The sequence below is a fragment of the Condylura cristata genome, unplaced genomic scaffold (genome assembly GCF_000260355.1).
Source record: "Condylura cristata isolate star-nosed mole 26May11 unplaced genomic scaffold, ConCri1.0 scaffold00031, whole genome shotgun sequence".
In the NCBI taxonomy this organism is placed as follows: domain Eukaryota; kingdom Metazoa; phylum Chordata; class Mammalia; order Eulipotyphla; family Talpidae; genus Condylura; species Condylura cristata.
Window position 1 is genome coordinate 2,247,148 of NW_004567132.1, and position 13,712 is coordinate 2,260,859.

General features: G+C 44.7%; 1 protein-coding gene across 1 annotated transcript in view; it reads left to right on the forward strand.

The window, feature by feature from the left end:
- The window catches only part of EML6 (echinoderm microtubule associated protein like 6), a 269,788-nt gene that overhangs the window by 244,991 nt on the left and 11,085 nt on the right, over positions 1-13,712 (forward strand). The window contains exons 28-31 of the mRNA XM_004691400.2: positions 5,186-5,264; positions 7,201-7,330; positions 9,340-9,438; positions 10,301-10,474. Of these exons, the coding sequence (XP_004691457.1) occupies positions 5,186-5,264; positions 7,201-7,330; positions 9,340-9,438; positions 10,301-10,474 (482 nt within the window). The remainder of the gene's footprint in view (positions 1-5,185; positions 5,265-7,200; positions 7,331-9,339; positions 9,439-10,300; positions 10,475-13,712) is intronic.

Below are 13,712 nucleotides of genomic sequence, written 5' to 3' on the forward strand. Positions count from 1 at the left end.
AAAAAAAAAAAACTTATTTCTTCTAGTTTAGTATTGTCCAATAGAAATTTAATAGAAGCCATATATGTGATTTTTCTAGTAGCTCCATTTAAAAGTTGTGATATGAAATTAATATTAACAATGTATTTTATTTAACCAATTTTTTAAATGTTATTTTTAACATGAAATCAGTATAAATTAATAATTTATTTTTGGTTCCTTTAAACATTGTTTTTACTAGGTCATCAAAATCTAATGTGTTCTTTGCAGTTATAGTTCATCCTAATTTGGACTTACCCCATCCAAGTGCCAGTAACCACATATTGGCCAGGTAGTTATAGACATTCTCCTACTTACCTTTTTGAAATAATCTTTGGGCCCTCCTCTACATCTGACTATTCCTTCTCACTTTTTATCTGTGTTTCATCTTCAAACTCCTCCTATGTTATCAGTCCTCAGGATTTCTCCTTTAGTCATTCTCTATTTTCACTCCATCCCCTCTCCCTGATTAATATCATATATCCCAACTCATTTCCTAATGATTCCCAATGTCATAACTCTCAAATGAACTTCAGTCTAGTATAGCCAATCTACAGATGCCCAAAGCTTTGCCAAAACTGAATTCATCATCTTTCCTCATAAATCTCCTGTTTAAATCACCCACCCAAATGCCCAAGCAGAAAATTAGTATTCCACTTACATTGCTTTTCTTCCTTCATTCCCTAGAGTCAATCAATTACAAAGTCCTTAAAATCTACTTTATCTTTGTTTCTTTAAACATCCTTCTTCACAAGCACTGCTGTAGCCAGGATCTTCTCTTGGTTTATTTGTAGTGGTGTCTTCAGTAATCTGTCTACCTTTCCTTGTAATTTTCTCTACCCCATTCTTTATGCCCTTAACTTTTCAGCCAAGTAATTTTATATTTACCTAAAATGTCCAGGACTGTGACTATATCCACCCAACCCACCCCACTCCACCCACCCCAACCTACCCCACCCCTCTGAAAGGTTCAGAGCAGTAAGGAGGACATGTAAAACCAAACGTAGGTTTATTTCTGTGTTCCTGGGCAAGGTTCACTGACCCCAGAGAGAGTTGAGATCAGAGAGTTGCTCTGAGGAAAGGGTAAGAGGGGTTTTCATAGGCCTAGGTTGGGGGGAAGATATGGTCAGGTGGAAAATTTTGACAAGGAACTGGAACTTATTTTTCCTGCCGAGGTTAGCGTTAACCAGTGGTGACAAACAAGGTAGTGACCAAGTTGTCAAGAGGTTGCCGTTCCTGAGTATCTGCTTCTGTTTGGGGCAACTGCTCCTTCCCTATGCATATGTTTGACTGGCACCTGAACCTTACACACTCCCCCCCACCCTTTTTTTTTTCTTTAACAAATAAAAGACTGTATTATACTAGGCTTTGGTCAAGAACATTTCTCAAGATGGCAGGGTTTCCCACCACTCTACTGCCTAACTCTTTTCAAGTCCACTTCATCACTAAGCAACTCTACAGATGGTTATGGAAAAGCATGGGAATCATTTTAACAGCATTCATTTTCTTCTGCTTTGATAAAAGAGTGACCCGTGGTTTTGGCGACTTCCTAAATCTAGACTTATCCTGGTGTGATCGTTATCTCTCATTTTCACCTTTGCTTCCTCTCAAATTATAGAAAGCTTTAAAAATCTGATCAAGAATGTCTCCTTTCTCCAGAAAAATCCTAACACAATTGAGTATGAGTGTCAGGAACTTTGCTGAATCCCTGAAGCCCCTTCATAGGGTGATTGATCTCTTTGAAGGGTAATTCTCAAACAATGTTCTGATCATCTAGTAGCCGCACCTAAAATGAGCATCAAGTGTAACCAGGTTCTCTGAGACATTCTGAAAACTCTAGAGGGCTTCATGGCACATTTTGGAATCTGGAAAATGCTATATTATCCCCAAGGACACTTTGAACATTGTATGACTAACAACACTAAAAACAATTCCTAACTTGTATTTCTTGGCTAAATGTAGCTGCATTTCTCCACACCCACACCCTTCTTTATAGAAGCTGCTTGGAATAATGTTTCTCACCGACTTTTGGAGCCCTACTGGCCAGTCTGTTCTGATACTGCATTCATTTTGGGTAGTAACCAACTTTCATGACCTGTTCAGTCATTTCAGAAGCACCCCTAAGAACCTTGCCTCTGAGCCCGCTCCTGCACATCTCAGGTCACCTGTACTTACCTTCACCCTTGCTCTGCTGGCCCAATGCCTAAGGGAGAAGGCAAAGAGGCATGCATATCAGGGTGCTTGCCACTTTAGGGCCTTGTGGGGTGAGAGTCTATGTCAGGTTTACTTCTAAATGAGTCTAAGCTTTCTCTTCAGCAGCCCAGTTGCTGGACATTAGCAAAACAGGGATTTGCCCTCCCACATTCCTTCCATCTCCACAGAATGCCATTCCCACACGTGATATGAGGCACAGGATAATGAATGACCCTCTCCATTGGTGCTGCAGATTCTGCAATCTGCACTCCATTTGGCAAGAATGGTGCTGCCTCCTATTTAACATAGCGCTAAGTCTTCTGCTTGAGTTCTTGAGTTCCCTACTCCCTACCCTGCTTCTTTGGAAGAGCTGCTCTCTTGATCTCTCCTTGTGCTAGCCTGTCTACCTTCCTCTCTCCTGATTATCCAGGTTATTTGCTTTCTTGCAAGCCTTCTTTCTCTTTCCCCTGAGACTCTGTTCTGCCTCTGTTCCTCTCAACCCCTCACTTCCAATCTCTCTCAGTGTCTAATTCCAAACTGCTCACTAACTTCCTCACTCTCCCAGTGGAGCAACCAGCTCTACAGAGTTATTGGACTGCAAAGTGAGTGAATGTTCTCATGTACTCTACTCTTCCCACTTCAGCTAAGCTTTTCAGAGTCACATTTCCCATGGAATCGGAATCTGAATCTGAAAGGATTTAATCCGCTGAAAAATGCACCCTCCAGCATTGACCATGTTCGAAATTTTAGACAGTCGCTCCCAGCTCAAATGTTACAGACACTGTTTATAGAAACCTTTAATGCTTGTATTGTGTTTTAACTTGCTTTCCTTTGGAGGCAGGGAATTGTCAAGTAAGTATTCATAGCCCCCTGCAAAATCCCAGGTGTTGGATGAGCATCCAGTACTGAGCGTTCATGCAGAATCCACAACCGCGAAGGGTCTATACTCACAATTCGCTGAATTTGCCACAATGCAGGTTTCTTCCTTTTGCCCCTCTCATCTTCAGTTTTGAAGCAACACAGCTATAAACACATGCTTGTGAAATAAGAAAGAAGCATTGTGAGATTGCTTTACTTTTCAGTTTTTAACTGAAAATCAGGTGAAACAAAGCATTGGATTGCCTCTGTATGCATATATACAAGCCGCGTATATATAAATACACAGTGTTTGCGCTGGAATGCATATCCTGTATACACTGTATAATATGCCACATATTATACAACATGTGTGGACCCTGAAAACAAGCCTTGTGTTTAACCTCGAGTTTTGCCTTATGAACCATGCTGTGTTCCTAGTGCCCGATTGCTCCTTCTCAGACCTTGGCTTGCTTTTGTCATATACTCAAACATTCTTAGGTGAAAGAAGAAACCCACGGATTTCATTTGGAAGTCCCACTAAAACAGAAGAAAGAGCAGATGTCCCGGGAAGTGATAATTAATGTGAAGGAAGTGTCTAATTGTGAGAGCTGGCGTGCCCCCGGCCTCCCGGTTCTGCTCGATTTGGCAGCAATGACGTCAGCCGGGGGTGTCGTTTGCAGAGATGTGCTCTTTACCCATTCTTCAGTGGTGATTATAATATCATTTGGTCCAATTATCACTTATGATTACATAACATGTTTTGGATCGAAGAGTTTCTGAGAAAATAAAGGTAACTTGTTTTTCCCCAGCACAAAATGCGAGCTGTTCCAGCAGGCAAGCTGCCCCACCAAAAAACACTGGGAATCATTAGGCTAAATTATGAATCTAACTTGATGCAGTAACAAAGCATCCATTATGCATAAATCCCAAAGACATCCAGGAGGATGTTACTGTCTTTCTGACAACAAGTTTCTCCCCAGCACACTCTAAAATAAGCAGCGTCCCCAGGCACATTAGCAAAAGTTGCAGAGAGTGTGAGGGAAGCATTGACAAGGCTTCCTTTTTTCTCCCTATTCTGTAGGCGCTTTAGTGCAGAGTTTGCCCAGAGACGCCAGGGTATGAGCTTTCTGGATTTGTAGACTGGTGCACTCTTTCATTTCTGTTTTAGTTCTTGCTGGCATGCTCGGGAAGCATGGTTTGTGCCACACAAGAATGTCTGTTCACTTGGAAAATGCTTGTGCATGAATGAGGTGGTTGCTAATGCGGCTCTAAACTGTACTAAGTTTCTCACTTGGCTTTGTTTGCTGCTTACAAGGGGATCAAGGTAATCCTTTCTCTTTGCATAGCCCAAGAGCAGTAACTAATGGATTAGGAACATGTGGCGGGAGCTGGTACTGGTCTCTCCTACCCAGCCCTGGTAGGAAAGAAGCCTGATTTAAGGGAACCCTGCATTACCAAAGCCTGACCTACTCGTGTAAAGTTCCCTGTTAAAATTTCTTATCATCAGATTTGGTGGCCCAAACCTCCAAAACTGAGAGAGGAAAATCAACCTCTGGTCTAATGGTAGTTTAACACAGACAGCACCCCTGACAGGGAGTTCATTTAGTTAGAATGACCTGGGCCCTTTGCACATGGCCAGCAGGGGCCAGTCCCATGCCTGGCTTTGAAGTCCCAATTCACAGTGAGCCATGATCTTGAATACCTGATTCTGAACAACGCCAGCACATCACTCTTTAGAAAATCACCAGTGGGTTCAGGAAACGTGACCTCTTCCTTCTCCTGCTTAGGTTTCTCTTTAGTTTTGAAGTCAGCCCTTCCAGCTCCTGTATTCTTTCCTGCTCCGAGGAGGGCAGGACTGTGATGCCCTACATGTTGGGGGGAGCCCATCTTGGTGTTTGTGAATCCAGAGCCCATCCCACAGGACCCTTAATGTCAGAAGCTGCTTTTGCAAGAGTGGGTGCAAGACAAAACAAACCCAAATGTGTGTTTGTGGGGGGTCCTCCAACTAGGCAAGAAGAGAGAAGAGCTTGGCATGGCCTCAACTGACCAGGCCAGACCAGCAATCTTGCTGCCTTTTGCTCAACATTGTGCTGCCTCTGGCCACTTTCTGTTGCAGACCACCCGTTAGCAGAGCAGCTCCCCAACCTGAAAAACTGCAGAAGAACAATATCACCAAGAAAAAGAAGCTGGTAGAGGTGAGGAGGTTAAAATATTTTTGCTTTCTAACTGATACTGTTGTCCTAAGCCCAGCCTGCGGGATGATACCATCTGCACATCCCCTATATCTCCAGTTGAGCCTGAGTAAGCCCAGTGGTGCTCTCTTATCCCCTCTTCTTTCTAAGAAAGAAAGAGTCTGCACTCCAGGGACCAGAAGTGAACCACTGGGTCCATTCCCCCTTCCCCCAGCCCTGCCATGGGGTCCTATCAGTACTAACTTGAAAATGTCCCATGTCCTTCAAACCTGGCTCATTCTCCCTCTACTTGTATGGCCCTCTACATATACCTAGCACTACTCAGGCCCTCAGCCTTGCTTTCATGGGTGAGAAAAAAAAAAAACAGGGGGGGAAGAAAGGAAGAGATGGGGGAGGTGAGATTTTTAGCTGTCTCTAATGTTTGAGCATTTTCTGTGTGTTGGGTATTCTGCTGCATACTCCCATGAAATATTTCTTATATTCCTCACACCTCTGAGGCCGGTACCACCATTTCAGGTACAAATGAGGATGCCAGCTCAGAAAAGTAACAGGAATTTTGATACCCAAGACCAAACTAGTAAGTAAAGCAGATTTGAACTCGTTAACAACGGAGACTTGCAGAGTGTGTTGTGTTGTTTTCCAAGAGAAGGCCCCTCCTCATTTATGCATCAGACTCTCCTCTCCCCTCTCTGACACATGCCCTATTTCAGGCTCAGTTCACTCTTTCAAGTAGAATTCTTCAGGCCTCACCCTGGCTTGAGGGTTCGCACAAGGGATTCAAGTTCATAGCTTTGTAACCTTTCCTAAGAGCCACCTTCAAAACTCATCACCTGTGATTCTCCTCCAGAGCTCAAATCTCCAAACCAAAACTCATTACTTAACATTTTCTGATGCTGCTTTGAACGCCCATGTTTTCCCAATCTTTCTACTCAGACAGCTCCTCTTCCTTCCTATACCCTCGTCCTTTCCCAATTGGAAAACCATCTGATTGGCCCAACTTGAGTCAGCTGTACAGCAGGAAAGGACAGGGCTGGGGATGGGCAAGACACTAAATTGAAAGAAAGGCTTTCCAGGTGAGAGATTAAAAATTACAAAGATAGGAAAGCTTTGGATTTGTGAGCTCAGTAGACAGGTCAGCTTGACCAAAGGAGACAGATGTGGTGGTTGTGGCTCCTTGTGTCAGCCTGAGGAGTTTGGGCTTTATCCTGTAGGCCAGGAAAGTTGGTAAATGCTTTCGAATAAAGAAGTGTGGTGTTTTAGGAGAGTTAATCTGAAGTTGCAAATGGTGAACTTTAGAGAGAAAAAAAGCTAGAGTCAGGGAAACTTAAAGAAAAAGGACCCACATCTGCTTGATCTTTTATCCCACCACCCAGCACAGAGCCTGGCATGGGAGGGCAGCCAATACCTACCCATATGTCCCGCTGAATTAAGAGCTGATTTGACAGTCAGTGTTCCCTGTCATGGAAGTCAAGAGAGGAAGGAGATTAAGACTATAAGCCCAGAATAGTCTCTGGTTATTGGAACAAATAAGGCCTGTGGTATAGAAGGCACTCTGGCAGGAAGCAGGCAGAGCGCATGACACAGGCCTGGTGCGTGGCCTACCAGCCACAGCTGCACCTGCAGGAGCCCACACTGCTGCTCAGCTGCCAGGAGGCCTGCAGCACGTCCAGGTCTTCCTTAGAGAGCTTTTGTAAATCACAGCGTAGCTCCCCTGAGCAAGTGGGAAGTACATCTAACTTACTTAGGAAGCTGGTTCTAATTCTGTGCTTCCCCCCAGGACCCACGGGGACTAAGGAAGGGGCTGCATTTTCTTTCCAGCTAGTCCAAACTTAGTGCTTTCAGAGAGTGCCGGTTTGTCTCACCAGTCACACATCTCCCACAACACCCTGTCACTCACACAAAGTGGCTTTGTTCCTCTGCTCTTCTCTTGGGAACACAGGAGCTGGCTCTCGACCATGTATTTGGCTATAGAGGATTCGACTGTCGCAATAACCTGCACTACCTGAACGATGGGGCCGACATCATCTTCCATACTGCAGCAGCTGGCGTCGTTCAGAACCTCACCACAGGTAACCTCGCCACAGCAACTGAGAGTTGGTACTTTCCTATGTTTAGACGCCTAAAAGTTTAAGCATTCCCCTTCCTTTTACAGTCATTCCACTCAATTCCAGGCAGGTATCTTTTACTCCTAGAAAATTCTCAGACATCTTTCTTTCTAACCTTCCCTTGTCATAGACCTTAGGCCCTCAAAGGAACCCTCTGGGCTTCCATCAGTTTCTCAGAGGCTAAGAAGCATAAAAAGCCAGAAAGAGGGTGTGGGGAGTAGAAAAAGTGCTTATAGATGGTAAACAAAAACAAAACATAAAGGAATTTTTTTCATTAGTTGGTTTTTTAGCAGGTCAAATTTTATGGTATCACTTGTTTGACCATTTAGCCAGACTCAAAAAAGCAATAAACAAAAAGCCCCAAATGTCCTTTAAATGCACCACAATTCTGAAATTTAAAAATAGCTTAGAAACATTTCAAGGAAAGGGAAAAATTTTGGAAATTAATTTAACAGACACTCATATCTTGACACTGTACTTAAATATACCATATACCAAATATACTATTTGTATTTTCTAAATAGATGACTTGATCAAGAAGATGTGGTATATTTACACGATGGAACATACCCAGCAATCAAAAAGGATAAATGCATGCCCTTCACAGCAACATGGATGGAGCTGAAAAGGATTATGCTCAGTGAAATAAGCCAGAAAGAAAAAATTAAAAAATCAAATTGTCTCACTTATAGGAGGAATGTAGAGAAACCAAATAAGGAATCATTTTTAAAAAGTAACTATAATAGGGCCCTCCCTGGTGGTGCAGCGGGTTAAAGCACAGCACTAAGAAGCTTAAGCCACTTCTGCATGAGTTCGATCCCCACTTGCCCCGGAGGTGACCACATGGCGCGGCAGACCTCTCCTGACCCGCCTGCTGCTCCCCTCAGCAGTGTACTTCATCGATCTGCCTGTTCTGTACCCCACTCTGTCTCTGGTGAATCCTCTCATCTCTGACCTGTACCCCAGTTCTGTACGAATAAATAAATAAATCTTTAAAAAAAAAGTAACTATAATAAAGTAAAAATCAAAATCATCAGGTAACTATCAATCAGAGACATTCTGTAGGGGAAGAAGAGGGAGAAGGATCAGAACAGAGTAGGGAGAACATAAGAGACAATGGTGATGGTGCACAGTGAACTTGTGGTGGGACTTTCATGGGGAAATCATACATTATACAAAAATGAAGGGTGAATATATTAAAGAATAAATTAAACCATTTTCCCCCACATGTTTATGCTCTTTTCTAACTCTGTTTATGCATGGATTTTAAAGACAGTGAAATCCTGGGTACATTATAGTTTGGAGGGAGGAGGGCCTTGAAATGTTTATACATTTTCTCAGTCTGCTAATCATATGTTATTAAGTATCAATGTGCTGGTTCCTTTTATATCAGTGCCATCATTTGCCTCTGGGGTCCTGGCCACTGTGTGGGTTACAGTGGCCACTTCGGTGGTTCGTAAACTCATTTGCCACAATAGAGGTTAAGGTACTTCTTTCCCTTTCTTCTTCCTGTGCCATATGTTAAGTCAGGGCTTTAGGGGCGAAACTGTCGACTGCACCATCCAGCAGAAGGGATTTCCTAAGTATTTTTCTATTTCATGACTTCTCTTTCCAATAAGTAAGTCATCATCTCCAGATCTGATCCTGGGCAGTAGGGGAGGTTGAGCTTCAGCATTTAGCCTCTGGAAGCCTCTTTGCTTGATTGTGCTCTGGATCCACATAAGTTATGAGAAGTGGAGTGGAGCTTGTGTGTACTAGATTAACAGACACTAGCTCTTCTTTCACACCTAGAACATATCCTGTAGATCTGAAAAATGAACTCCCATCTCCCCCAGAAATGACTCTGAAAGTAAGAATTGGGAGTTTTACATTCTTTCTTTTCCAGCATATTTCCAAAGACTCCACGCAGAGCTTTGGGGTCACCCTGAGAGGCCTCCAGCTCCCCTACTCACCCTCCCACACCTCTCTCCTAGGGAGCCAGAGCTTCTACCTGGAGCACACGGATGACATCCTCTGCCTCACAGTGAACCAGCACCCCAAGTACAGAAACGTGGTGGCCACCAGCCAGATAGGTAGGAGGGTCCAGCACAGCCAGGCTTCTCCTCCCAGAGCAGAGCTTATTAGCCTTTACTGGCCGGGGTGGGTGGGACGCTGATACCCTCCCTTTCCTGTTGGTGTTGCTGTTAATTTTTGAGCCCTGATGTATCTGTTGCCTGAGCTGGCACATCCAGTGACTGGTGATTCTGAGGGACCAGCTGTTCAGCTGGATCATCCACGTAAATGGATGCCCCTTTCCTGGCGTGCAGTATGTGTGGCTGGCTCTTCTGTATCCTCGGAAACTGCCAGTGACAAATGTGAGCTGACTCACATTTGTGAAAAGTTGTCTTTTTTAACTTTGTCATTTCAAAGGCAGTTTTTATGAACATAGCTTCCTGCTTGTTTTCGCTGAACCCATGCCCATTTTTTAATTTAATTTGAAAACTTCACTATTAGAAACGTGACTTATTTTAGCTATTGTCTTCCCTTGACGCTTCCTCATTGCCATTGCCCACCCAATGCAGGTGACATTGCGGAGACCCCAGGTAAGGCTTTCCATCCGTGAGTAGTCTGATCCATACAGCAAAACCATGTCGGTGCATCATGTTTGCTGATTGTATCTGGCTGACCTGCAGATACAAATCATTGAAGTCACCAGTTTCCTTTGTCTAAACTCCTCACAAGTGTGTGTGTCTGTGTGTGTGTTGGACACCAGCACTGTTGGGTTTCTGCCTCTGAAAGCACAGCAGGCGCCTCCAGCCAGATCAGGCTGTGGGTCCTGGGCCCCCATAGCTGTTTCACCCCCACACGTGTCTCATGAGGGCTCTCAGCTGAGCAACAGCAGGCCTTCCTCTGCTGCCCTGGGCCTTAGCTCTGTGTCACACCTCCCACATTCAGGAACAACACCTTCGATCCACGTGTGGGACGCCATGACCAAGCACACCCTCTCCATGCTGCGGTGCTTCCACTCAAAGGGGGTGAATTACGTCAACTTCAGCGCAACCGGGAAGCTGCTGGTGTCGGTGGGAGTGGATCCTGAGCACACCATCACCGTCTGGAGGTGGCAGGAAGGTAAAGGGCGGGGCCCTCTGTGCTTTCCAGAGGTTGGCTCTGAGCTTCAGCTCGGCTGGAACCTAGTCTGTCTCCAACTCACCTGGTCATCAGAAAGTAATGGCTCTGGAGCAGCTGCGATTAGAAGCCATTGCACCCCTGGCCTGGCCAGAGAGCCAGCCAGGGAAATCCCAGCTGCAGAGTAAGAGGGCGTGGGCCACTTGGGGAAAGTCCAGACTTATCGACAGCCCTTCCTCCTTTGCGGCATTGCTTCTACCTGCCTCCACCCAAACTCCTCAGCATCGGCAGCATCTGCCGCAACTCCCTCACCTCAGTTGCCTCATCACAGAGACCAAGGAATGTTTTACCACTTGAGGCTCAGAAACATTTTTTTTAAAGATTTATTTATTTATACATACAGAACTGGGGTATAGACCAGAGGTGCAAGGGCAGTGAGAGGATTCACCAGAGACAGAGTGGGGAGCAGGACAGGCTGACTGACAAAGTACACTGCTGAGGGGAGCAGCAGGCGGGTCAGGAGATGACTGCTGCACCATGTGGGTCACTTCCAGGGCAGGGATCGAACTCATGCAGAAGTGGCTTTAGTGTCTTAGTGCTGTGCTTTAAATCACTGTGCCACCAGGGAGGGCCCCAGCAGCTTTTTTTTTCAAAGATTTATTTATTTGTACATACAGAACTGGGGTACAGGCCAGAGGCTCAGGGGTGGCGAGAGGCTTCACCAGAGACAGAGTGGGGAGCAGAACAGGCAGATCGACGAAGTACACTGCGGAGGGGAGCGGCGGACGGGTCAGGAGAGGTCTGCCGCGCCATGTGGTCACCTCCAGGGCAGGCGGGAATTGAACTTATGTGGAAGTGGCTTTAGCTTCTCAGTGCAGTGCTTTAACCCGCTGCACCACCAGGGAGGGCCCCCAGAAGCATATTTTAAGAAACATTTTCACTTCTATAATCAAGGTTTACATTTAAAGTAACAGAATTTTTTTCTTGCCCTTCCCCAGCATACACACATACAAGCCCGCTACTAAATTTATGATCATCTTAGATCAAAGATGTGCGGTCTATTGGGTAATTCCCAGGTTGGCAAAAGCAGATCCAATTAGTTAGAACAGTAATGAGGTCTCTCTCCAGCCCGCAGCCTGTATCTGGGACACACTGAGCCAGGCACACAGAGAAGTGGCACATCTCCGATCCAGGACTCCCAGAGCCCCATTATCTCAGCATGAGGGGTAGTGGTGAGAGAGACAAAATGAGTGGGGGGCAGGGAGGCATTTATGGGCTCTCATATAAGAAAAAAAAAGTTGGAAACCTGCAAACTTTTAAGACTTGCTCATCTTAGGCCAGCCACTTCATGAGACCCCATAAACTGTGTCTTGGGATGCAGGTTTATTTCTTATGATGATGCTGAGTGGCCTGTTGAGTAAATAGGTTTGGCCCCAGATGAGACACTGAACATCTGAAATGTCAGACTCAAAGCATCTTAGAGTTGGAAGGACAGGAGAAGTCTTTGTAGCCAGTCAGGATCCAGCCCATGAAAAAGTCCCTCAAGTGCATTCCTGACAGAACAACTTCCATTCTCCACTTGGATGCTTCCACGATGGACTCGCACTTCACAGGCAGCTCACGACAGCACAATACCATTCTCCTGAATATTAATTCTACCCTCCACAGCAGCAAACACCAAGTCTGTTCCTCCTCCTTGTTCCTGACAGTCCAGCCCCAGCCACCAGCTCTCCGAGCTCTCTTGAGAGAGGGTTATATACATTTTGTTATCATTAGAGAGCACATCATTCAGTCCTCATTTGTTTTTTATTATTATTATTTTTTATCTTTTAAAGATTTATTTATTTATGCATACAGAACTGGGATACAGGCCAGAGGTGCAGGGGCGGTGAGAGGACTCACCAGAGTCAGAACAGGGAGCAGACAGGCAGATCGACAAAGTACGCTGCTGAGGGGAGCAGCGGGCGGGCCAGGAGAGGTCTGCCACGCCATGTGGGTCACCTCTGGGGTGGGGATTGAACTCATGCTGAAGTGGCTTTAGCTTCTGTGCTTTAACCCGCTGCGCCACCAGGGAGGGCCCTCAGTCCTCATTTGTTAAAGAATTCTTTTGTGCAACTCTTGTATGTGTGTCTATGTGTGTGTGTGGGGGGGGGGGGTGTAGTAATAAGAATAAGCAAAATTAAATGGACTGAAAAGTGAGTTATTTTATTAAATGTATTACCAGGTACATGAAGTTTGCTCTGAACAAGGTAATACAGAAAAGCAGACAGAATTGTCCACAATTAGAAGTGTCCCTGAGATAAGTGTCCCTGAAATAACAGTGGCTTAGAAGAAATGTGCATCTTATTGTTATTTTGTTTTGCATCCCCTACCCCCACCACTGCTGCTGAGACTGAATTCTCACCATCTCTTGACTGACCTCCACTACTACTTCTGTACTTCAGCTATTCAGTTCCCCTTTTTCTACTGGGGGTGCTTACCTTTTTGCTTATGATTATAGCTGTACAGATTACTAATGTTAGTTCTTTGTCTATTTCAAGTGTTGCAAATGTTTTCTCCCCAGTTTCTCTTTGAACCTAGTTTATGATATCTCTGGGGAGGGGAGGGGCCGTGGTTTTACCTCTGCTCTTTGGTAGGTAGTGAGGCATCTGTTACAGCCAAGTCCAGGACTCCATCTACAGAGAGTTTCTGCTGTGAGAGGTAACCTGCAGGTTTCCCCTGACACCCCTGGGGAGGGGCCTGCAAGTGAGGAGGGCCGGTGGATATGTGTGAGTAAATAATATAGGGAAGAGAAATAAATAAGAGATAATTGGGACTAAGACATTGAGTAAAAGAGAATGGGGGTGGGGAGGATAAACAAAGTTTGAAATAAAACGTAAAAACTCAAAGGCAGAAATACATAAGACAAAAACAGATCAGGTTAAAATATAGATGAAAAGACTAGAAGGCAATAGATATAAAAAGGAGATAAAAGAGTGGTAACAACAATAACCGTTAGTGCTACAAACAGCTGTAAATGTCCAGCACTATTCTGAGGGCCTCATTTGCATCAGTTCTTATCTTCTGCACAGATGAACTAGGAACTTTGTAAAATATCAACTTTTATTGTCCTCAGTTTACAGATAGGTAACTGAGGTGCAGAACTGTTATATAACCTATAGGTAAATGGTGAAACTGAGATTTAAGACAAAGAATTAAACAAAACTCAAGAGTTAAAACTCAGGAGACAAGTCAGCGTAAG